This window comes from Scyliorhinus torazame, chromosome 9 (assembly GCF_047496885.1).
Source record: "Scyliorhinus torazame isolate Kashiwa2021f chromosome 9, sScyTor2.1, whole genome shotgun sequence".
NCBI lineage: Eukaryota > Metazoa > Chordata > Chondrichthyes > Carcharhiniformes > Scyliorhinidae > Scyliorhinus > Scyliorhinus torazame.
In genome coordinates, this window is record NC_092715.1 from 249,588,033 (window position 1) to 249,613,977 (window position 25,945).

Consider the following 25,945-nt stretch of genomic DNA (forward strand, 5'->3'; position numbering starts at 1 on the left):
TTGTGGTTAGACGTTCCAACATCATTCTATAAACCAGCAAGTTCCAAAATCCAGATATGACTTGGTCCCAAGCATTCCAGACTGGGGAGATCACAGCGTACCAGGATATGACGTGGTAACGAAAGAGAAAATGCTGGAAAATCTCAGCAAGTCTGGCAGCATCTGTAGGGAGAGAAAAGAGCTAACATTTCGAGTCCGATGACTCTTTGTCAAAGAGTCAGATTGACGTGGTAAGATCAATGTAATAGTTACTCTCTTTAGCGGGTTGTGGCGATAGTTTATGATTATATTCCTTCTTCAAGGCTATCGAATCCGATGGGCAAACGTTCCTGGACAGCACATTCCGTGCCAGACATAGCAGCAAGCTTTGCATTGCAGAGCATTCCAACTTGTGTTGCTTAGCTTAATGGCCAACGAGACTTCAGCCATCTAATGGCACAGCACAGTTGGCTGGACAGCTGGTTCGTGATGCAGAGCGAGGCCAACAGCGTGGGTTCAATCCCCGTACCAGCTGAGGTTATTCATGAAGGCCCCGCCTTCTCAACCTTGCCTCTCACCTGAGGTGTGGTGACCCTCGGGTTCAATTACCATCAATCAGCTCTCCCCCTCAAAGGGGAAAGCAGGCTCTGGTCATCTGGGACTATGGTGACTTTAATTTCAATAATGGGTGCCAGATTGGAATATTCATCTCTGAAATGCATATATTCAATTCACACCTGACCATCGCTCAACGGTCCAGTTTCAATTTTATTATAGCGTGCATTGCGGCACTAATCTTCCATTATCTTCAGTTTGAACGTGGCTTTGCAAATCTCTCAAGCTGTTTTGTGCTCTGGCATAATAGCTGTTGTTCGCTGTCATATTCTGAATTTGTTGTGGTGTGTAATTAAACCTAAGTGAACCAGGTGCCCCTGTGGACAGAAACAAGAGCTACACAATCATTTATTCTGACAACCTAAAGCAACACGCATTTCTAGCCTTAAAACACACAACTCTTATTGTGGGTAACCTGTTATCAGGTTCGGTGCAAGGTTTAGGATAAGGCTCAAGGAAAGGCATTTATTGAAGCCATTGGCAGATAGATCATTGTTGATGTGGTAGTCTGTAAGGAAACGTGCATTATGTATTTTGATGCAAGTCATATTGCCAATCTTTTTCCGGTGAATTCTTCAAGAAATGTACTCATTTATGAATTTTGGCATTTATATTCACAAAATAATTAACATATAGTTCACTTTCATGAGTCTGATTCAATACTTTATGAAAAGACGTTTGTCTGCCATTGTATTCTCCTTGTTCTGAATCCTGGCCTTCATTTCCACAATCACATGTTTAAAGTAACTAAATTAATTTCAAATTTCTCTCTGTTGGCAGCACATTTGACAGTAACTTATTATGCTGACTCACAATTTAGAAAATAGTTTTGCTCCAAGACTTCAAGTATAAATATTTTTGAAGTTTCAATAGACAATGCAGCTTCCAATCTTTTTTGAGTGGGTTAGGTGACAGGAGCAAAAAATCTCGCAAGGCCCGAATCGTGATTCACCTTGGTGGAAAGTCTTGCTCCGATTTTCCCCGTTCACCACTGGCGACGTAACGGGAATCTTTGATGTTCAATGTTGGGAACATGATGATAATGAATTTTAATCTCATTATCAGGCCTCCACGCCTGACCAGTAGCCCCCCCCCCCCCCCCCCCCCGGCGTTAGATAATTCATTCATTTTGGGGTGAGGGCTGGTTGAAATGAATTACAATTGGTCTACCACAGCATTCACCTGGCAGGCAGACCTCCCAGAGGGGCTCAGGTGAGTACATCGCTTGGAGGTGGGGGGACACAGGCACTGTCCCCAGCACTGCCAGCGTGATGTCTTGGGACCTGCCCACTGCAGTCTGTGGCACTATGTTCTTAACAATGTGGCGGAGAAAGCTACTGTTGATGCTAATGGCTTCACCTCTGTTCTTCCCGCCCACTGCAGCACTCTGCAAGGAAAGGTAACAATTCCATCCTGTATCTGCTCAAATCTCATCCTCTAACTGTTGCTTGAGTTTCTACCTCTTCAGTTAAATTTCGACTGGCGTGTTGTTCAAACCATTGTGTATCCTTGTGTGTTTCCTGAGCTTTTTTTAAAATATAAATTTAGAGTTCCCAATTATTTTTTCCAATTAAGGGGGCAATTTAGCGTGGCCAATCCGCCTACCCTGCACATCTTTGGATTGTGGGGGTGATACTCCTGCAGACACAGGGAGAATGTGCAAACTCCACACGGCCAGTGACCCAGGGCCGGATCGAACCACGGCGCTGTGAGGCAGCAGTCCTAACCACTGTGCCACCCCCCTCTGAGCTTTTGATGGAATCCCTAAGGCGTATTCATGAGTATTCTCAACTGGACAGTTTTAATGACATGTATATCCTTTGGAAGACATTGCAAAGTAGCAGCACCATCTGTGCATAACAATTGTAATAATCCATAATCAGAAGAAAAAATCTAACTGCTTTGTTTTTGCCATTTAGTATTCAGCTGTATGAACCGTCTTTGTCAATTGCACAATGTTGAAGATTCATGGTTATCCGTGTATATTACAATATTACAGCACTCACTTACCCTTAAACCTAATTCCTTGGCTGCAAATCATTTTCAAGGCAGCTTCAGGTTGTGAAAAGTGCTATATACACAAGGCTGCCTTTCCGTTTTTGAAATATGTGACTAAACGTCTACGGGAACTCTTATTCCTTTGAGCTGCTATGCATAAAAATAAAGTCACTCTCCAGCAGACGTAGAGCCAAAAGCACTGCCCAGTGCAGTTCAGGTAGGTCCAAGACATGCAGTTGGCTGGTCTCAGCTGGCTGTTGTCGAAGACTACATTTGCCAGTAGCTCCTCAACTGAGGAAAACACTCAGGTTTCACCTGACCGGGCCATTGTTAGCAATTCAAGCTGCAAAGTGCATGTATCAGATGAAGATACACTTGACTGTGAAGCCTTGCAGAATCTAATAGCCGCACAGAATCTCATTGTCTAGATGCACGCATGAAGAATGGGTCACTTGGGCAATATATAGGAGAACCTCTGGGACTCACAGAATCATACCCTAAAGGCGATTGAAAAGAGGAAAAAACTTGCGAAATAATTTTTGAAAATAAAATTAATGAGGTAACATTTGCATTTTGGATATGATACATTCAGTATAGACAATATGAAAATACTATAATGGTTGGAGCCAGCATTTTCACCTACTTATTTTAATATCAGTGATCTTTAATGGTCTGATATTTTTCAGATGTTATATGTTGAAATTCTTTCACGTTCTTCCACGATCGATAGTTCATAAGTTCATAAGATATAGAAGCAGAATTTGGCCGTTTGGCCCCTCAAGTCTGCTCTGCTGTTCAATCCTGGCTGAACTCATCCTGGCCTTGATCACAGAATCTTTGGGTACAGAAGGAGGCCCATCGAGTCTAAACTGCCTCTCTGAAAGAGCATTTTACCTTGTCCGACTCCCCTGCCTTATCCCCGTAATCTTGCACAATCTCACTTTGCAGATAGCAATCGGATTCATTTTTGAAAACCTCAATCCACCCCCACAGGAAGTGTCATAGAATCCCTACAGTGCAGAAGCAGGCCATTCAGCCCATTTAGTCGGCAACGACCCACTGACAGAGCACCCTACCTAGGCCTGCTCCCCTGCCCTATCTCATTAACCCCCTAACCCCACCAAACCTGCACATCATTGGACACTAAAGGGCAATTTAGCATGGCTAATCCACCCACCCTGCACATCTTTGGACCGTGGAAGGAAACTCACACAGAAACGATGAGAACGTGCAAACTCCACACAGACAGCCACCCAAGACCAGAACGGAACCCAGGACCTCAGCACCGCGAGACAGCAATGCCAACCACTGTGCCACCATGCCGCCCCAAAGCTTGTTCCAGACTTCAACCACCTTCTGGGTGAAAACATTTTTCCTCACATCACATTTACTCCTTTTGCCAATTATTTTGAATCTGTACGCAATATTTCTTGATGCTCTATCGAGAGGGAACAGTTTCTCCTGTCCATACCCTGCAGGACATTGAATATCTCGATCAAGTCTTCAAGCCTTAACTCCACCGTCCTGCCGTTCTCCATAACTTTTCAACCCATTACTAATTCAAAATCTGTCTAACTCCTCCTTAAATTTACTCATTGTCCCAGCATCCACCGCACTGTGGGGTAGCGAATTCCACAGATTCACAACCCTTTGGGAGAAGTATTTCTCCTCAGCTCCATTTTAAATTTGCTACCTCATATCCTAAAACTGTGACCCTTTATATCGTTTCACAAACATGCTTTGAAAATTATATAATGCCGTGATAAGTTTGGAGAAAGATACCGAGTATGGCTTATCGACTATTGTAATTAAATGTATGCAATTACGATAAAAGTCCTCAAAAATAAAACAAGTACAACAGGAATAAAATCCACAATATGATTTCATTATTGATTTAGTTTTAAGCATTGGCAAGGTGCATTTTTAATAAAGTTATCATCACATCACTCACAATATAGGAAGGCAGGACATGAGTTACTTACTGGGATTATGATACAGTACGATGAACAATGATTTATAGTTTTATACATAAGTCACAGAAACAGCATTGAGCTGACAATCAATATTTGCACAGTATGAAGGACAGAGATTTCAATGGAGCAATTTTTAGTTTTTTTTTTAATGCTGCCATGCTATGTTTGGCCACCTGTACATTCTGTGTGGCAGACGACACAGGTATTATATATATGTATATATATATATATTGAATCTTAAGACGAACAATTTTCATAGATTTCAAACCGGCCACTGGATTTACTCTGCAGCCATCAGTGGTTGCAAAAATAGTCCCACGGTTCCGAGAACACAAACTAACACAAATACCCACAGGAATATTCTATCAATTACCAGAGCCACATATTTCCAATCATCTTCGACCTGCAAAATACAAAGGTGGCACAGAATTACCTACCCACTTAATTCAACTGTGGATGGTTAATACCGTCCCACCCCCCACCCAAACCCCCTTTGTGTTTTAGAACTGGAACAAAATACACGGGACAGGGAAAATTATTTATATAGATATGAAAGAAATAGAAGCAGCATGGTAGCATAGTGGTTAGCACTATGGCGTCACTGCGTCAGGGTCCCAGGTTCGTTTCCCGGCTTGGGTAACTGTCTGCGCGTTCTCCCAGTGTCTGCGTGGGTTTCCTCCACCGGTTTCCTCCCACATGTCCCGAAAGACGAGCTGTTAGGTAATTTGGATATTCTGAATTCTCCCTCTGTGTACCTGAACAGGCGCTGGAATGTGGCGACGAGGGGCTTTTAACAGTAACTTCATTGCAGTGTTAATGTAAGCCTACTTGTGACAATAAAGATTATTATACACAGTGAACATTTTGTGTAACTTTATTGTTGAAATTAACATGATTTGCCTGGTGGTTGATATCCAAAGACTTATGAAATGAAATGAAATGAAAATCGCTTATTGTCACAAGTAGGCTTCAAATGAAGTTACTGTGAAAAGCCCCTAGTCGCCACATTCCGGCACCTGTTCGGGGAGGCTGGTACGGGAATTGAACCGTGCTGCTGGCCTGCCTTGGTCTGCTTTCAAAGCCAGCAATTTAGCCCAGTGTGCTAAACCAGCCCCTGTGCCATTCTCCATAAAGTGGTATCACCTTAATGCAAACAAATAGCATTAAGCAAACAGGTTAGTAAATAGCAAACAAATCAGCATAAATAAGTATTGTAAAGTGTAGTCACGATAGTAATTTCGTGATCTATAGCAAAACGCTATACAGCAATGAGATGAATATTCATATAATAATCTTCTCGAGCGAGAAGAACACTGGGCAACTACCCAATGTCTCACTGAATGGGATCTTCTACCACCTAAGAGGATAGATGGGGCATCAGTTTTACATCTTGGGCTGGAGGGGAGGGGGGCCGGCCGCTGGACCTCGCTATCAGGCCGGCCGCTTAAAATGACAGCCCGTTAGTGGGATTTGTGAGGAAATCCGTGCAATCCCCGCCATGCATAAATTTGCATGTCAGGTTCGACCTGACATGCTGATGTCATATAAGAGCAAGGGGCGGGATTCGCCGACCCCCCGCCGGGTCGGAAAATCGGTGGGGGGCGGCGAGAATTCTCCGGCACCGAAAATTCGGCGGGGGTACGCGCCGCTCTGGTCGGCGGGTACACCCCGGCGATTTTCCGGCCCGCGATGGGCTGAAGTCCTGCTGCTGTCATGCCAGTCCCGCCGGCGTGAATCAAACCACCTACCTTACCGGCGGGACTGGCGGCGCGGGCGGGCTCCAAACCCAGTTAGTTGATTTGGTGTAATGTTGCCCAATGGTGGCAGCTCAGAAACATTGACGGAAATGCCCAATGTGAAGAAATCTCAGGAGTGTAGCCCATGGAAGGAACCTGAGGGAGGGAAGATGGCTGCCGCACCAATTGTATTAGACACGCTGGCTGTGGTGATGGTGCCGGAGCTGGTATAATCCAGCAAACAGAGGGACGGGCATGAGCGGCAGGGCAAGGAGGTAAAGGAATCATTTAAAGCCACTGTTGAGGAGGCTTTGGGCCTGATTGGCGAACAGCTTGTAAAGACCTCGAATGTGGTGAACGCGCAAGGCAAGACATTGAAGGGTTTGGAGGAGGCCTAGTCTCAGCATGAGGATCGGTTTGCCTCATTGGAAGCGGAGTTGCTGCTCGTGGAGGAGAACAACAAAGGCCCGAGGTTAAAAGTGGAAGATCTTGAGTACAGGTTGAGGCGGGTGAACCTCAGGTTTGTGGGACTGCCGGATGGAGTGGAGGGCTCAAAACTGAGATGTTCTCTCGGCTGGTAGGAGGGGATGAGTTGTTCTCCCCTTTGGAGTTGGACAGAAGTGACCGGGTGCTCAGGCAGAAGCCAAAGCCGAATAGTCACCACTGGTAGTGATTCTCCACTTTCACAGCGACCAAAGGAAGGAGAGGGTCTTAGAGTGGGCGAAAAAGATCCAAAATATTGACTAGGACAGGCGCACGTATGGATATATCAGGACATTGAGACTGAGCCAGTGAAGAGGTGTGCGGCTATCAACAAGGCAAAGTTTTATAGTAAAGAGTTGTGATTCGAAATAGAATACCCGGCGCGACTGCTGGTGCTCTCGACATGCCGGAGCTGCCGGGGGCCTTTTTCAGAGAGAAGAAGCTGGGATCGGTCTGAGGAGGACTGTTTGGGTATGAAGGGGGTGTTTGTGCAGTATGTTTCTGGCTCTTTTTGTTTTGAGAGGCTGCGACTCGTTGGGCCAGGTTGCGTGGAGGGCAATGGGTCTAGTTGTTTGGGGGCTGGATGGGGGTGGTTGCGGCGGCAGGGAGTCTGCGAGCCTGGAGGGGGAGGGAGCGGGGGAAGGGAGAACTTACAGTGATCAGGGGATTTTCCTTGTATTGCATTGTGGTGGGGATGGCTGACTCAAGGGGGAGGGAGGGTGATGAGAGACCCCCAACAAGGTTAGTCATCTGGAACGTACGGGGCCTGGGGGGGGGGGGGGGGGGGAGCCTGAGAAGAGGGCAAGGGTTTTTCCCGTTGAAAGGATTTGGAGGCCGATGTGGTGTTCCTACAAGAAACGTACCTGTAGATGCGTCACCAGACCAGGCCTAGGTGAGCCAGGCTTTCCACTCAGTGTTAAACAGTAGGGCCTGGGTGGAGGGAGGGAGGGAGCGGGGGGGGGGGAATGATTCCGGTCAGCAAAAAAGCTCATTTTCAAGCAGGGAGGTTCTGGCCGATCAGGGGGGGTCCTTACGTGATGGTTACAGGTACACTGGAGGGGAAGGCCATGGTGATGGTGAATGTATACATCCCGATTTGGGACGATGTTAAGTTTATGGGACAATTGCTGGCAATATCGGAGACCGGAGTTGGACACACACCAATTGAAGTTGGGGGGGGGGGGGCGGGGGTAATTGCGTGTTGGATCCGAAGTAGGATCACTCCAGGCCATGATCGCTGGCCCCTTCAGAGATGGCACTCATGGAGGAGACATGAGGGGCAGACCCATGGTAGTTTACGCACCCATGGGGAGGGGTAAGGAGTTTATTTCCCCCCCCCACCCCCACCCCGGTACACAAGGTGTACTGGAGGATTTACTTTTTGTCATGGGTAGGATCCTTCTCCCTGGAGTGAAACACGTTAAGTATTTGGCGGTGGTTATTTCTGACCACGTGCTGTACTTGGTGGGCATGGTGCTGTCGGCGGGTCGGGCGCATCGCCCAGGATGGAGGCTGGATGTGGGACTGTTACCATACTTTGTGAGAAGATTTCTAGAGCCTGAAAGGATTACGTTGAATTGAATGAGAACGGGACGGTCTCGCCCTCTATTTTGTCGGAGGCGTTAAAGGCAGTGGTTAGAGGGGAGATCATCTCGTACAAGGCATACATAGACAGAGAGGCGAGGAAGGAGCGTCAGGAGCTGGTGGACGAGACTCTGGACGTGGGTTGGGAGTATGAGCGTGGCCCAATGCTGGAGTTATGGGCACGCAAGAAGAAGCTGCAAATACAGTTCAACCGGTTGTCCATGGGCCAGGTGATTCGCCAGCGGCGGCTCTTAAATGGGGTGGTGTAGGAGTACGGGGAGAAGGCTTGCTGCTATTTAGCCCATCAGTTATGGCAACAGGAGGCTGCTAGGGAGATTGTGCAGGTGAGGGACCCGCCCCAGAAACTGTGAACGAGGCGTTTCGGACCTTCTATGAGGGGCTTTGGAAGTCGAAGCTGCCAGAGGGTGAGTAGGGGATGACAGGGTTCTTAGAGGGCTTGGTGATCCCCCACGGAGAGGAATTGCAGGAGGAGTTGTAAGCACTGTTGGGTTAGAGGAGGTTCAAACAACTTTCGGAAAGATGCAGATAGGAAAGATGCCGGGACCAGATGGGATCCCGGTAGAATTTGATAAGAAGTTTGCAGATCAGTTGACCCTGTTGGGGTTGGAAATGTTTAATAATTCACCGGCATGGGGTTCTCTCTCTCGAAGATGTTGGTCCAGGCCTCCTCCTGAAGAAGAATATGGATCCCACAGAGTGTGGGTCATACCGCCCGATTTCGCTGCTCAATGTGGATGCGAAGCTTGTGGCTAAGGTCTTAGCGTTGAGGTTGGAGCCTTGCCTCCTGGAAGTAGGGAGGAAGATCAGACAGGCTTTGTGAAGGGCAGACAACTGTTCTCAATTGTGAGGTGGCTACTCAACGTAGTGCTTACCCCGGCAGGGGGCCGGAATCGGAGATAATCGTGTCTTTGGACGCAGAAAAAGCGTTTGATAGGGTTGGGGGAGCTATCTTTTTGCGGTTCTGGAGAAATTTGGACTGGATTCTGGGTTTGTGTCGTGGGTGCGGCTATTGTACAAACCTCCATCTGCTAGTAACAATCTTTTTATAATAATTGTTATTATCGTTATAAGTTGGCTTACATTAATACTGCAATGAAGTTACTGTGAAAATCCCCTAGTCGCCACATTCCGGCGCCTGTTCAGGTACACGGAGGGAGAATTCAGAATTCCAATTCACCTGACAACCACTTCTTTTGGGACTTTGGGACGAAACCGGAGCACCCAGAGGAAACCCATGCAGACACGGGGAGAACGTGCAGACTTCACACAGGCAGTGACCCAAGCTGGGAATCGAACCTGGGTCCCTGGCATTGTGATGATCCACCTCCTCCAAAATGGCACCATGGGGGAGTACAGTGCACGCCATTGGGACGGCCTCAGGACATCACCTGAAGACTCTCCCCCAATGCTCCGCCCCCGACGGGCGGACTTCCCGACACCGTGGATCACTTGTGCTCTGATGAACGGCGGGGGAGCCGTTCCACTGGTTGGGGGGGGGCTTTGGCAAGGGTTCGGGGTGGTGGCCTGGGGGTTGGCGAGGGAGGTTACAGGGGTCACTATCTGGCAAGCCGGGTCAGCGTGCGGCCGGCGCCATGTCGTAAGAACATAAGAACTAGGAGCAGGCGTAGGCCATCTGGCCCCTCGAGCCTGCTCCAACATTCAATGAGATCATGGCTGATCGTTTGTGGACTCAGCTCCACTTTCAGGCCCGAACACCATAACCCTTAATCCCTTTATTCTTCAAAAAATTATCTATCTTTATCTTAAAAACATTTAATGAAGGAGCCTCTACTGCTTCACTGGGCAAGGAATTCCATAGATTCACAACCTTTTGGGTGAAGAAGTTCCTCCTAAACTCAAGTCCTAAATCTACTTACCCTTATTTTGAGGCTATGCCCCCTAGTTCTGCTTTCACCCGCCAGTGGAAACATCCTGCCCGCATCTATCCTATCTATTCCCTTCATAATTTTATATGTTACTATAAGATCCCCCCTCATCCTTCTAAATTCCAATGAGTACAGTCCCAGTCTACTCAATCTCTCCTCGTAATCCAACCCCTTCAGCTCTGGGATTAACCTAGTGAATCTCCTCTGCACACCCTCCAATGCCAGTAAGTCCTTTCTCAAGTAAGGAGACCAAAATTGAACACAATACTCCAGGTGTGGCCTCACTAACGCCTTATACAATTGCAGCATAACCTCCCTCGTCTTAAACTCCATCCCTTTAGCAATGAAGGACAAAATTCCATTTGCCTTCTTAATCACCTGTTGCACCTGTAAACCAACTTTTTCGGACTCATGCACTAGCACACCCAGGTCTCTCTGCACAGCAGCATGTTTTAATATTTTATCATTTAAATATAATCCCTTTTGCTGTTATTCCTACCAAATAGGATAACCTCACATTTGTCAACATTGTATTCCATCTGCCAGACCCTAGCCCATTCACTTAGCCTATCCAAATCCCTCTGCAGACTTCCAGTATCCTCTGCACTTTTTGCTTTACCACTCATCTTAGTGTCGTCTGCAAACTTGGACACATTGCCCTTGGTCCCCAACTCCAAATCATCTATGTAAATTGTGAACAATTGTGGGCCCAACACTGATCCCTGGGGGACACCACTAGCTACTGATTGCCAACCAGAGAAACACCCATTAATCCCCACTCTTTGCTTTCTATTAATTAACCAATCCTCTATCCATGCTACTACTTTCCCCTTAATGCCATGCATCTTTATCTTATGCAGCAACCTTTTGTGTGGCACCTTGTCAAAGGCTTTCTGGGAATCCAGATATACCACATCCATTCACTCCCCGTTATCTACCGCACTGGTAATGTCCTCAAAAAATTCCACTAAATTATTTAGGCACGACCTGCCCTTTATGAACCCATGCTGCGTCTGCCCAATGGGACAATTTCCATCCAGATGCCTCGCTATTTCTTCCTTGATGATAGATTCCAGCATCTTCCCTACTACCGAAGTTAAGCTCACTGGCCTATAATTACCCGCTTTCTGCCTACCTGCTTTTTAAACAGTGGTGTCACGTTTGCTAATTTCCAACCCGCCGGGACCACCCCAGAGTCTAGTGAATTTTGGTCAATTATCACTAGTGCATTTGCAATTTCCCTAGCCATCTCTTTTAGCACTCTGGGATGCATTCCATCAGGGCCAGGAGACTTGTCTACCTTTAGCCCCATTAGCTTGCCCATCACTACCTCCTTAGTGATAACAATCCTCTCAAGGTCCTCATCTGTCATAGCCTCATTTCCATCAGTCACTGGCATGTCATTTGTGTCTTCCACTGTGAAGACCGACCCAAAAAACCTGTTCAGTTCCTCAGCCATTTCCTCATCCCCCATTATTAAATCTCCCTTCTCATCCTCTAAAGGACCAATATTTACCTTCGCCACTCTTTTTTGTTTTATATATTTGTAGAAACTTTTATTATCTGTTTTTATATTCTGAGCAAGTTTACTCTCATAATCTATCTTACTCTTCTTTATAGCTTTTTTAGCAGCTTTCTGTTGCCCCCTAAAGATTTCCCAGTCCTTTAGTCTACCACTAATCTTTGCTACTTTGTATGCTTTTTCCTTCAATTTGATACTCTCCCTTATTTCCTTAGATATCCACGGTCGATTTTCCCTCCTTCTACCGTCCTTCCTTTTTGTTGGTATAAACCTTTGCTGAGCACTGTGAAAAATCGCTTGGAAGGTTCTCCACTGTTTCACCATAAAGTCTTTGCTCCCAGTCTACCTTAGCTAGTTCTTCTCTCATCCCATTGTAATCTCCTTTGTTTAAGCACAAAACACTAGTGTTTGATTTTACCTTCTCACCCTCCATCTGTATTTTAAATTCCAATATATTGTGATTGCTCCTTCCGAGAGGATCCCTAACTATGAGATCCTGAATCAATCCTGTCTCATTACACAGGACCAGATCTAGGACCGCTTGTTCCCTCGTAGGTTCCATTACATACTGTTCTAGGAAACTATCGTGGATACATTCTATAAACTCCTCCTCAAGGCTGTCTTGACCGACCTGGTTAAACCAATCGACATGTAGATTAAAATCCCCCATGATAACTGCTGTACCATTTCTACATGCATTAGTTATTTCTTTGTTTCTTGCCTGCCCCACCATAATGTTACTATTTGGTGGCCTATAGACTACTCCTATCAGTGACTTTTCGCCTTACTGTTCCTGATTTCCACCCAAATGGATTCAACCTTATCCTCCATTGTAGGGCATGACCGCTGGAGGTCGTCGCCGTGCGCATGCGCCCACGGACCCGGCAATTCTCCGGCTGTTTCTGTCGGGAATGCCGAGTGTTTTAAGTGGCGCAGCTGCTAGCCCCCCACCGGGCGGAGCAACGGTGCGGGGCAGCGCCAACGTTTTCATCGTAAGACGAGGCAAATTCTCCGGACATAGCCTCAAATACGGAGAATCCAGCCCCTGGTCTCCCAAATCCAAAATTCCTGGCTGTTGGGATTCTCTTTGCCCGCTGGCAGTGCTGGCGGTGTGGGATGGCTTCAGTGGGAAATTCCACTGCCAACCAGTTGACAAACAGTGGGAGGAGAGAATCGCGCCATCAGCAAACAACATTACTTACCCAATCATTTATCTAATTGCAACTTATGGGATATGGCTGTGCATAAATTGCTGCGGTTTTTCCCAACTTTATAATAGTGATTACACTTCAAAAGTAATTGGTTGCTATAAAGTGCTTTGGAAAATCCTGAGATCCCGTAGGGCTCGACATAAATGCAAGTTCTTTCGTTAAAAGATCCAGAAACTGTGTAATGTAATCAGATTGCAATATAGTAAGAATTTTTTCCATCCAAATTGATGGGCAAATACGTTTCTATAATTATATGTTGTTTTTCTTGTAACATCCAATAATAAGTAGACATCATAATACTTGGCTCAAAAAGAACCATCTCACCCACATTAACCCAGTGAGTGCTTCTCAGTTCTTGAATTAGAGAATAATCGATATGTTCTCCAGAAAAGGCCATTAACATCAGTACTTAAGGAAACAAACAAAAATGGCCAGGTTTTGTCATGATGTTTGCCAAAATATAAATACATAAATGTAACATATGTAAAATAATAAAAATATATAATAAATATGCATCTCAAAATATAAACACATTAAGAGATAAAGATGCAAATATGGAGAGGAGGCCGTGGAAGTTTGGGGGCGATTACTACAGCTCAATTTCTTGGGTTCTGATGAAGTCATAAATCATGCAAGTGAAACAGGCCGTGCACGATAGGTATCTACGTGGGTTTGAGCTAGATTTTGGGGCTAAGGGCAGATTACTGAGGGCCACCGTGTGAGGCTGTGTTTCTATTATCTATTCCTGTGTTTTTGGTTCAAATGGGAGTTTCAATATTTTTCCCAAAGGTTGAATTTTGTGTGAGATGAATAAACTCTTTTACTTCTGTCATTGGCAAATCCCATTGGAATGTGAGTGAGTGAGTAGGAGAGTGAGTGAGTGAGTGGGAGAGTGAGTGAATGGGAGAATGAGTGGGAGAGTGAGTGGGAGTGAGTAGGAGAGTGAGTGAGTGAGGAGAGTGAATGAGTGGGCGAGTGAGTGAGTGAGTGAGAGAGTGAGGAAAGTGAGTTGGAGAGTGAGTGAGTAGGAGAGAGTGAGACTTCCTGCCTGGATACAGAGGGACTGGAAAGGTGCAAATAAAATTTACAGGATGACACCCATTGAGAGGTTATACCTATTAAGAAGGATTGAATAGTCAGGGACTTTTTTCTCCTCGAGGAAGGAGAAGGTTTGCTGGTGGCCTCTTTGAGATCTTTAAAGTTATGAAGTTATTGATCGAGAAACTGTTTATGCTTGTGGGGAAAAAGCAAAACAATGCAGCCATGAATAAAAGTTAAGTCACTAATAATCAAGTAAGGAATTCAGGGCAAGTTTCTTTATCCACCGAGACGTGAGAAGGTGGACCTCGCTACCACAGGGAGTAGTTGAGATGAAAAGCATAGATGTACTTTAGGGGAACGAACAAACACCAAAGTGAACCAGTTGACTCAAATGTCCTTTTTGAATGCTGTAAATGCTATGCACTGTAATTTGCAGCAAAGATACAAAGCAGCAACCCTATCGCTTGCACATTAAGTAGATGCACATTTCGGGTCTCCACCTACCTCTTTGGCAGCATTCTGGCTCCTCGTGTTTTCTGCAATGTACTTGACATTCTCTATCGTCTGTCGGATTTCAGGAGACAGAAGTGAGACACCCAACAGAGTTTCAAGTGACTGAGGACTGGTGCGTCTGCAAAGGTTACAGGAAGCGGAATGACTGGGCTCCTTGCAATACTGACAGGGGCATTTTGACTGCTCTTTGCAACTCTTGTAATCATCGTGTTCCAGGTAGTTGGTGCAGTTTACATGGGGCCAGTTCGCTTTCCTTCGCCTGCTCTTTGAATTTTCAGCTTGCTTTTCATCTAAAGGCCTTCTCATCAACATCACTCTGGGTAAGAAGTGCAGGAAGACCCTCCGCACCCACCCTGGCATGACGTGGGTAGTTGGGGTGCGATAGTGGACATTTAGGACAAAAACTGTAATAACAATAGACAGAGTGACAAAGATCATCGTAAATAACAGGTACTCGCCAATCAGGGGAATCACCAGAGAGGTGGATGGAATAGTTTCAGTGATAACCAACAGGAATACTGTCAAAGACAGGAGGACGGATATGCACAAAGTGACCTTTTCTCCACAGTCAGAGGGCAGATAAAATACTAGAACAGTCAGAAAGGAGATCAACAGGCAGGGAATGATCAGGTTGATTGTGTAAAACAAGGGCAACCTTCGTATGTAGAAAGAGTATGTGATGTCCACATAAATAGCTTCACAGCAATTATACTTAATGTCATGTTTATATCCAGGAGCATCAATGATCTCCCATTCGCCGCTCTCCCAATAGTCTTTCAGATTTACTTTGGACCCTATGATTGCAAGGTCAATTTTGGCTTTATCATAGGTCCATGATCCAAATTTCATCGAACAGTTCTGATAGTCAAAAGGAAAATAGGTGATGTCCATTGGACAGGAGCTTTTAAAAATAGCAGGCGGCATCCAGGTAACGGTTCCATCATATTTGAGTAGTGCTTTAGTTTTGTCCCCAACTTGGAATTCTCCCACCGCACTGCAAAGGAGAAGGGCCCAAAAGTGATCAGTGCACCTCGAAAATATCTGGAGTAACTGTGATTAAATGCGCCCGACAGATTAAAGCACTGGCTCCCGTTTAATGGTCAGGACTCACTTGTTGTAGAGCACAATGTCTGGCCTCCAGATCTCGGCGGAAGGAACTCTGATGGATTCAATCCCATCATAGTCAACTGGGTTCCACCGCAGTTTGTAATCATTCCACATCTGTCAGGAATACCCAGGGAAGAATTGATAATATTGTGTTCATTGTAAATATACGCAATTCTAATTTATCAACAAAGTATTTATTAGGTATGGCCTGGCTATCAATTTATTGGCACATTTAAATACTAGACTTACATGCATAGTCATTGACTCATAGAAAGGCCATTCATCAGAATTGTTATTCAATCCAGAACATTAATAACTCACTTTCTCTCTCCTCAGGTGCTGCCAGACCGAAGTATTTCCAGCACTCTCTGTCTTATTTCAGATTTCTGCAGTGTATTGGTCCTGGAGGAAGCACTGTGGCTCTTGGGAGTACAATCCTATATTATGATGGGAGCACCGAAAGAGGGAAATCGGCCCATCGTGCCTGTGCTAGCTCTTTGAAAGAGCAACACAATTAGCCTCACTTCCCTCCTCTCTGTCCTTAGCCTGGTGCATTTTTTTTTCTTCAAAACTCTGATTGATATTAGCTCCCAGTCATCTGTTGCACCTCTGTATCAGAGTGCAATGTCCCATGCTGGACAGTTAGAGCTCAGTGAACCGTACAATGTTTTTTATTCCTGCTCCAAAAGGAGTGGGAGGCTATCTAATCGGGTTGTCCGCTGCTACTTAAGAGAGTGCTTCTGCTAATTGAGCAGGGTTGTGGTGAAATTAAGGCCCAGGCTGTAAACTAGATTTCCCAGGGGTCGGAAGGGAGTGAAGTAGCTGGAATTGCTCTGGCTAGTTTGCTGGGAAACTGGGACCAGATTTTTAAAAAGACATACATGGTGCAGCAAGTGGGAGGGTTAAGTACCCAAAGAAGAGGGGCATTGCTTATGGACAAGGACCTGGCACAACTTACATGCCGCAGCCAAAGATTCGTCTCCATTATCTGGTTGACTTCATCCTGTCAGAGGTGGTGGAAATGACACCAATTAAACTTTACAACAACAGCACTGTCACCCCCCCCCCCCCCCCCCCACCCCCCCACGCACACACACACAAAGTCACACATACACATACATGCAATTAAGTTCTGATGTAAATTCGTACTCTCAAGTACTTCCCTTACCACTTTGACTAGCTGTGAGATGGAGATCTCGAAGTGGACTGTGACCGGGTCAGAGACATTCTCCACCGGCCGGATGGACTGGTTATACCGGCGGAATATTCTCTGGAACAGCCGATATTCTGCCCTGGAGGAGAAAGAACCTGTGCACACACACACACATCATCATCATCCACTTACTAGTGATAGGGCGCAGAATATAAATTGCAACACATCTCACTGATTAAACATGTAATCGACAAACAGCATTTAATGTCAGCGTCCGGTTTTTAAAAAATAATAATGTCTCCACGCTTGTTGCCAGCTATATTTTTGCTGTGGGTAATTAAATTGTGTCCTTACCGTGTATAAATAAGGGCAAAACGATAAGGATTAATGCATTCGGTTTCCCAACAGTTGTCATCTGTGCGGTAGCCGGCTGGCTGCCTTTTGATGGATGTTGAGTTGCTGAAGGCAGCTCTGACCAGGAAGGGACGTTCTCCCGGTTTGTTCCAACTGGATGAAGAGCGACACAAGCTCCGGGGCTGTGTTCCTCCAGTGCAGGATGGGGCTCCTTGTCAGTCAGCCTTAAGCGACCCCGCCCTCGCTCCTCCCCTTACACCCGAGCATCTGCAGGCTGCAAGGCTGAGCGAGACGTCTCCTGGGGCGAAGGAGCTTCACGCCAAACATACACACGCACACTGGACAGATATTAGGGTTGAATTTTCCTGTGCTGGGGGTGCATTGCGCCTAACATTCCCTGGGAACTTCAGAAGTCACATGTTAGGTGTCCTATAATTTCCTGCAGTGGCTCAATCCGGAAGTCGAACCCAGGCTATGCCCATTCCACCTCCGATCTTCGGGTGAGCGTTCTCCAAGGCGGCCTTCAGGATGCGGGACAACACAGAATCGCCAAACAGAAACTTATAGCCAAGTTCCGCATGCATGAGTACGGCCTCAACCGGGACCTTGGATTTATGCCTCATTACATTCACCCCCCACTATCTGGCATGCGCTTGCAAAATCCTACCAACTGTACTGGCTTGAGACAATTTACACCTCTTTAACCTGTGATTATCCCTCTCTCCAGTCGCACCGTCTGGACCTGTAAAGACTTAATTCCCTGCAAAAACTCACATTCAAAGTATCATCTTGCATCATTGACTTTGTCGATATATGTGCTCCTGGAACCCACCTCTTCACTCACCTGAGGAAGGAGCTGCGCTCCGAAAGCTAGTGATTCCAACTAGTGTTGTAAGACTTCTTACCATTCCGCCAATGCCAACTTATATTTGAAAGCTCTCCCGCATGCCAGCAGTCATGTGCAGTCAGATGGCGGGTTTGGCTGGAGCTGGAAAATGCACCGAGTGCCACATCTATGGTGCCCAGAAAATTTCATGGCCTGTCCAGAAGACACTCACCATACATGACCCTTCCCCTTCACAACACCTTCCAGCTGTGATCATCACACTCGGGCATCCGAATGGTGGATCGAGCTGATTAGTGACTTTCAGTAAAACTCCCAGGAAGATGCAGGTCACTGGTTCCTCTCATTGTTCTAAACACGACAACAAGCCTATTCTTCCTGATTTCTGGGTCTGTGCAGGACATGAATTCACACAATGCTGACAAAGTATGTGGAGGAGGTTTGGGAGGTGGGGGGATAGCAGTTGTGTTGGGGGATGGAAGGGTGTTTGGGGTATGTTAGGATGATAGGGTAGGGCGGCATGCGACGCAGTCATTAGCACTGCGTCTGCAGCGCTGAGGACCCGGGTTCGAATCCCGGCCCCGGGTCACTGTCCGTGTGGAGTTTGCATATTCTCCCCGTGTCTGCATGGGTTTCACCCCCACAACCCAAAAATGTGCAGGTTAGGTGGATTGGCCACGCTAAATTGCCCCTTAATTGGAAAAAAATAATAATTGGGTACTCTAAATTTACTTTTAAAAATGTTGGGATGGTAGGCTGTTGGGGTTGGGGGCAGCTTATGTTGAGGGTGGGGGGTGTTGGGTGGGGGTATTGGGGTGGTAGGGTGTTGGTGGTGGGAGGGTATAGGGGTTGTGGATAGTAGTGTGTTGGGGGTAGGGTGTGTTGGGCTGGAGGCAGTGTTCTGAGGTGGGGGGGGGCAGTAGGTAATCTCTGATCTTTGATCCCCTGGCAAATGCTTGGGGGGGGGGGGGTCCATACCTGTAAAAGATGAGGCCACAATCACCTTTGTTCTACAGTTAAGGCTCAGCAGCATGTGGGCAACGACATTATGTCACCTCTAAGCAGGTCACATAATTGACCTCGGGCCTCCTTTGCAAGGTCACTACCACTGTACGTCAACTCCTCAAACGGTTCCTGGAGCATCACTCAAGGCCTACCTACGCTCTGCAGTGGACACCTATCTCATACTTTGTAGAATCATAGAATTTACAGTGCAGAAGGAGGCCTTTTGGCCTCACCGGTTCTTGGAAAGAGCACCCTCTTTAAACACAGGCTTCCACTCCACCCCCATAACCCAGTAACCCTAACTAACCTTTTGGACACTGATGCGCGATCAATTACACTCAAGACGAAGTGATTTCATATCTAGAACATAGAACATAGAACGATACAGCGCAGTACAGGCCCTTCGGCCCACGATGTTGCACCGAAACAAAAGCCATCTAACCTACACTTTGCCATTATCATCCATATGCTTATCCAATAAACTTTTAAATGCCCTCAATGTTGGCGAGTTCACTACTGTAGCAGGTCGGGCATTCCACGGCCTCACCACTCTTTGCGTAAAGAACCTAGCTCTGACCTCTGTCCTATATCTATTACCCCTCAGTTTAAAGCTATGTCCCCTCGTGCTAGCCATTTCCATCCGCGGGAGAAGGCTCTCACTGTCGACCCTATCTAACCCCCTGATCATTTTGTATGCCTCTATTAAGTTTCCTCTTAACCTTCTTCTCTCTAACGAAAACAACCTCAAGTCCATCAGCCTTTCCTCATAAGATTTTCCCTCCATACCAGGCAACATCCTGGTAAATCTCCTCTGCACCCACTCCAAAGCTTCCACGTCCTTCCTATAATGCGGTGACCAGAACTGTACGCAATATTCCAAATGCGGCCGTACCAGAGTTTTGTACAGCTGCAACATGACCTCATGACTCCGGAACTCAATCCCTCTACCAATAAAGGCCAACACTCCATAGGCCTTCTTCACAACCCTATCAACCTGGGTGGCAACTTTCAGGGATCTCTGTACATGGACACCTAGATCCCTCTGCTCATCCACACTTCCAAGAACGTTACCATTAGCCAAATATTCCGCATTCCTGTTATTCCTTCCAAAGTGAATCACCTCACACTTCTCTACATTAAACTCCATTTGCCACCACTCAGCCCAGCTCTGCAGCTTATCTATGTCCTTCTGTAACCTGCTACATCCTTCCGCACTGTCGACAACACCACCGACTTTAGTTTTGTCTGCAAATTTACTCACCCACCCTTCTGCGCCCTCCTCTAGGTCGTTGATAAAAATTACAAACAGCAACGGCCCCAGAACAGATCCTTGTGGTACGCCACTTGTAACTGAACTCCATTCTGAACATTTCCCATCAACCACCACCCTCTGTCTTCTTTCAGCTAGCCAATTTCTGATCCACCTCTCTAAATCACTCTCAATCCCCAGCCTCCGTATTTTTTGCAATAGCCTACCATGGGGAACCTTATCAAACGCTTTACTGAAATCCATATACACCACATCAACTGCTGTACCCTCGTCTACCTGTTCAGTCACTTCTCAAAGAACTCGATAAGGTTTGTGAGGCATGACCTACCCTTCACAAAGCCATGCTGACTATCCCTGATCATATTATTCCTATCTAGATGATTATAAATCTTGTCTCTTATAATCCCCTCCAAGACTTTACCCACAACAGACGTGAGGCTCACCGGTCGAGAGTTGCCGGGGTTGTCTCTACTCCCCTTCTTGAACAAAGGGACCACATTTGCTATCCTCCAGTCCTCTGGCACTATTCCTGTAGCCAATGATGACATAAAAATCAAAGCCAAAGGCCCAGCAATCTCTTCCCTGGCTTGCCTGAGAATCCTAGGATAAATCCCATCAGGCCCCGGGGACTTATCTATTTTCAGCCTGTCCAGAATTGCCAACACCTCTTCCCTACGTACCTCAATGCCATCTATTCTAATAGCCTGGGTCTCAGCATTCTCCTCCACAACATTATCTTTTTCCTGAGTGAATACTGACGAAAAATATTCATTTAGTATCTCGCCTATCTCTTCAGACTCCACACACAACTTCCCATCCCTGTCCTTGACTGGCCCTACTCTTACCCTAGTCATTCTTTTATTCCTGACATACCTATAGAAAGCTTTTGGGTTTTCCTTGATCCTACCTGCCAAATACTTCTCATGTCCCCTCCTTGCTCGTCTTAGCTCTTTCTTTAGATCCTTCCTCGCTACCTTGTAACTATCAATTGCCCCAACTGAAACTTCACACCTCATCTTCACATAGGCCTCCTTCTTCCTCTTAACAAGAGATTCCATTTCTTTGGTAAACCACGGTTCCCTCGCTCGACGCCTTCCTCCTTGCCCGACCGGTACGTACTTATCAAGAACACGCAGTAGCTGTTCCTTGAACAAGCTCCACTTATCCAGTGTGCCCAACACTTGCAGCCTACTTCTCCAACCTATCCCCCCCAAGTCATGTCTAATGGCATCATAATTGCCCTTCCCCCAGCTATAACTCTTACCCTGCGGTGTATACTTATCCCTTTCCATCACTAACGTAAACGTCACCGAATTGTGGTCACTGTCCCCAAAGTGCTCTCCTACCTCCAAATCCAACACCTGGCCTGGTTCATTACCCAAAACCAAATCCAAAGTGGCCTCGCCTCTTGTTGGCCTGTCAACATATTGTGTCAGGAAACCCTCCTGCACACATTGTACAAAAAACGAGCCATCTATTGTACTCGAACTATATCTTTTCCAGTCAATATTTGGAAAGTTAAAGTCTCCCATAATAACTACCCTGTTACTTTCGCTCTTATCCAGAATCATCTTCGCCATCCTTTCCTCTACATCCCTAGAACTATTTGGAGGCCTATAGAAAACTCCCAACAGGGTGACCTCTCCTTTCCTGTTTCTAATCTCAGCCCATACTACCTCGGAAGAAGAGTCCCCATCTAGCATCCTCTCCGCCACCGTAATACTGCTCTTGACTAGCAGCGCCACACCTCTCCCTCTTTTGCCTCCTTCTCTGAGCTTACTAAAACACCTAAACCCCGGAACCTGCAACATCCATTCCTGTCCCTGCTCTATCCATGTCTCCGAAATGGCCACAACATCGAAGTCCCAGGTACCAACCCATGCTGCCAGTTCCCCTACCTTATTTCATATACTCCTGGCATTGAAGTAGACACACTTCAAACCACCTACCTGAACACTGGCCCCCTCCTGCTAAGTCAAATCTGTGCTCCTGACCTCTATACTCTCATTCTCCCGTACCCTAAAACTACAATCCAGGTTCCCATGCCCCTGCTGCATTAGTTTAAATCCCCCCAAAGAGCACTAACAAATCTCCCCCCCAAAGAGCACTAACAAATCTCCCCCCCAGGATATTTGTGCCCCTCAGGTTCAGATGTAGACCATGAAGGCTTTAATCTACTAGAACTTGTTCCCCAGCAGCTTCGGTACAGAAAGTGAAGGCTGCTGGGATGGCACCGGTTCATATACTCTGCCTGTCAGGGTGGAGCTACGTAACAACAGCCAATGGTAGACTCCTGGGTCTAACCAATGGTCATCAGCCTCTTAGGTACCGCAATACCTGGTACTACCACAGACACTAAGTGGCAATTTAACATGGCCAATCGACCTAACCTGCACATCTTTGGACTGTGGGAGGAAACCAGAGCACCCGGAGGAAATCCACGCAGACACGGGGAAAAAGTGCAAACTCCACATAGACAATCACCCGACTGGAATTAAACCTGGGATCCTGGAGCTGTGAGGCAGCAGTGCTAACCATTATGCCACCGTGCCACTCCTTGTTCCTCCTACTTTGCTTCAGCATTAAACAGAAACAGTGCCACCAAAAGAAACATTTTAATGTTATTTCAAACATTGAGTGGACATATTGAATGCAGTATGGAAAGAGGAAAGTGGCTTCAGTGTTTCTCGGGCAAGTTGCTTTGTGTCTGAGATCATGTCACGGCGCATGCTAATGTATCTGAAAGTCTGATCAGAATTTGAAGGGACCATCTGCAGTTTAGAAAGTTGGGCTATGGCTGGTTTTATGAGCAGTGACCCATTTGGGTGGGAGGATCAGTGGACAGCTGGAGATTTAAGAGTACTGTACTTGTGTGTGCAACTTATTTATGCCCACAATTCTACCGCCAATTATTCCAGGGAATTAATTTGCACCCTGGGCGCACAAATGCACAGGAAATTTAAGACCATCATGCTAAGAACCCTAAATTGCGAACCCCATTTGAATTGTCACTGTGCGTAAGTGTAGTAGACTTACATACAAGTAAACTTTAACTTGTGGTGAGGTCAATTATTATAAATTGCAAAACCTTTTGTTCTTTAGGGATTTGGCCAAGGATGATATCATAACTGGTAGAGGCTTGGAGAGTCAAAGGGCCTGTTCCTGTGCTGTATTATTCTTTGTTCTTCAGACAGATAGTTCCAACGTTCTACTGGTTCTCAACCATTTTTGGTTGCAGGGCCTTTTTTAAAATCGATTATTAATCGCCGACACACTATCCAAATGATAACGCGGATAGTGTTCAGAATGTGAAAGTGCTGAATGCAAAAGTGTTTAAATAATGTTTTTAATAAAACTATTATTTACTTGCGAATTTCAATGATTGGGTGTGCCTGCTCCTCACTGTATTGTTTTTCATGTGATGTTTGACAAAATACTTGTAAATCATTCAGTATAAAAACTATTGTTTCTTGTAACTCAGGGAGTGGTGGATGTGATTACAGAATGCAGCCTGCCCCAAAACACCCATAAAAATCCTCTGTAATTCAAATTGAAGGAGTGGATCTGCGGAGTACCTGGAGACAGGCTGAAGGATGGCTTGACACTAGTTTGTGCATCTCCTTGAGTGACAACGATGGCAATGCCACGGGCTGGAGACCTTTAGCATATCAGTCTGCACGGGGCTTTCTCCCAAAGCACTCAGTGTCCTCGGTGGCAGGTGGCTCTGAGTGACAATGAGATGGCAAGATGAGATTCCGATTCCCCACTGGGCATCCTGCTACTAGTCGCACACATCGCCCACCCACAAGGCCCTCTCTGTTCGGTAAGCACTTTCACATTGTTTCCTGGCTCCCCCTTGCAAGTCTCTGCACATCCACAGAGATCCAGGATTCCACTTTGAGAACTACTGTGAGTGATGATTGTAAAATGCTGTGGAGGTGAGGGTATATTGCACTTATGCAAGTAGCGCACTCATGTCCACAGTTGTTGTGGACCACCTATGCAAATGCAAATATGCAGGTAATCCCAGATGACCTAAGTGGGGCAGCATGGAAGCACAGTGGTTAGCACTGTTGCTCCACAGCGCCAGGGACCCGGGTTCAATTCCTGGGTGGCGTCACTGTCTGTGCCAGGTCTGCACATTCTCCCTGTGTCTGTGTTGGTTTCCTCCGGGTGCTCTGGTTTCCTCCCACAAGTTCCGAGAGGCGTGCTTGTTAGGTGAATTAGACATCCTGAATTCTCCCTGTGTACCTGAACAGGCGGTGGAGTGTGGTGACTAGGGGATTTTCACAGTAACGTTATTGCAGTGTTAATGTAAGTCTAATTGTGACACTAGTAAAGGTTATTATTGTTATAAAAAATAACATTTAAAGCCATTTAATCACAACCTCACGGCGCCGAGGTCCCAGGTTCGATTCTGGGTCACTGTCCGAGTGGAGTTTGCACATTCTCCCCATGTTTGTGTGGGTTTCACCCCCACAACCCAAAAGATGTGCAGGCTAGATGGATTGGCCATGTTAAATTGCCCCTTAATTGGAAAAAATTAATTGGGTACTCAAAATCATTGTTGGGTCATACTGATCCCATAGAAATTTACTTAAGTATTTAAAATCTAGGTCTCAGTAACGATAAACTTCACAAACCCAACTCAAAAACCAACATTAAACACTGAAAATATGACTTTGTTTCCCCTGGCACTAAAATTAAATCCATTCTGAACAACATAAGAGTTGGAAATTTGTGAGTACAGCATTTTAGTGTGACGTGAATGCCAATATAATAAGCTGAAATGTGTTTGGTGATTGGGAGGAATAAATGTGCATGAAATTACTTGAGTCCAAATTTCCTCTATCTTTTATGCCATATACTTGCTTTATACCTCAACGCAGATACTTTTGCATGTAAGTACAGGAAATTCCATTCCCTGAATATAGAATGAAAGTCATGTTGTGAATTGTACATGATTGGGCAATATAGCTCTCAACTTCTGAATCACCCATGTATTTTTTTTCTAATTTAGAGAACCCAATTTTTTTTTCCCAATTAAGGGGCAATTTAGCAGGGCCAATCCACCTACCCTGCACATCTTTGGGTTGTGGGAGTAAAAGCCCCGCAGACATGGGGAGAATGTGCAAACTTCACATGGGCAGTGATACGAGCCTGAATCACCCATGTATGAAACTAACCCATGAAAAGCAGAAGAAATTGGACAACACGAGAACGCTTGTTTTTCATTATGAAACAAATGAGCACAGATCCCCAACCATACAGTGTTCAGCATTTGGGTTAAAGACATAGTTACATGGACTGAAAGATGTGAACGTTGTGACAGATTGGAGATCTGTCTTGTGTCAAATTAGAGAAGACTGTAATTTAATCATTCTTTTGGGTATTTTGCTCGCTGACCAACTGGTGACCACTTATATTTGATTACTCCTAGCTGGAAACAGTCTGTGTCTACTCAAGATACATATTATTTGTCTCATGTGTAAAAGGCCGGATGAGTCATCTTATCTACGTGCATTGTTTACCAAATCATGGATGCAAAATTCATTCAGGTGTCAGGAACAATTGATATTGATTGTTGGGCTGCTAGTAGGAGACAGAGCTTATCATTTAGGAATCACTGCCTGGCCCATTCTTTGGAAAA

General features: G+C 45.9%; 1 protein-coding gene across 1 annotated transcript; it reads right to left on the reverse strand.

Annotated features, from left to right (window-relative positions):
- Window positions 1–4,485: 4,485 nt before the first annotated feature.
- Window positions 4,486–17,376, reverse strand: chrna6 (cholinergic receptor, nicotinic, alpha 6). The gene is made up of 6 exons (XM_072517259.1): window positions 17,177–17,376; window positions 16,838–16,977; window positions 16,628–16,672; window positions 15,674–15,783; window positions 14,554–15,556; window positions 4,486–4,968 (listed from the first exon to the last, which is right to left on the reverse strand). Exons 1-6 carry the CDS (start codon window positions 17,235–17,237, stop codon window positions 4,846–4,848), a joined length of 1,482 nt encoding a protein of 493 aa, XP_072373360.1. The 5' UTR covers window positions 17,238–17,376; the 3' UTR covers window positions 4,486–4,845.
- Between the last annotated feature and the right edge of the window lie 8,569 nt (window positions 17,377–25,945).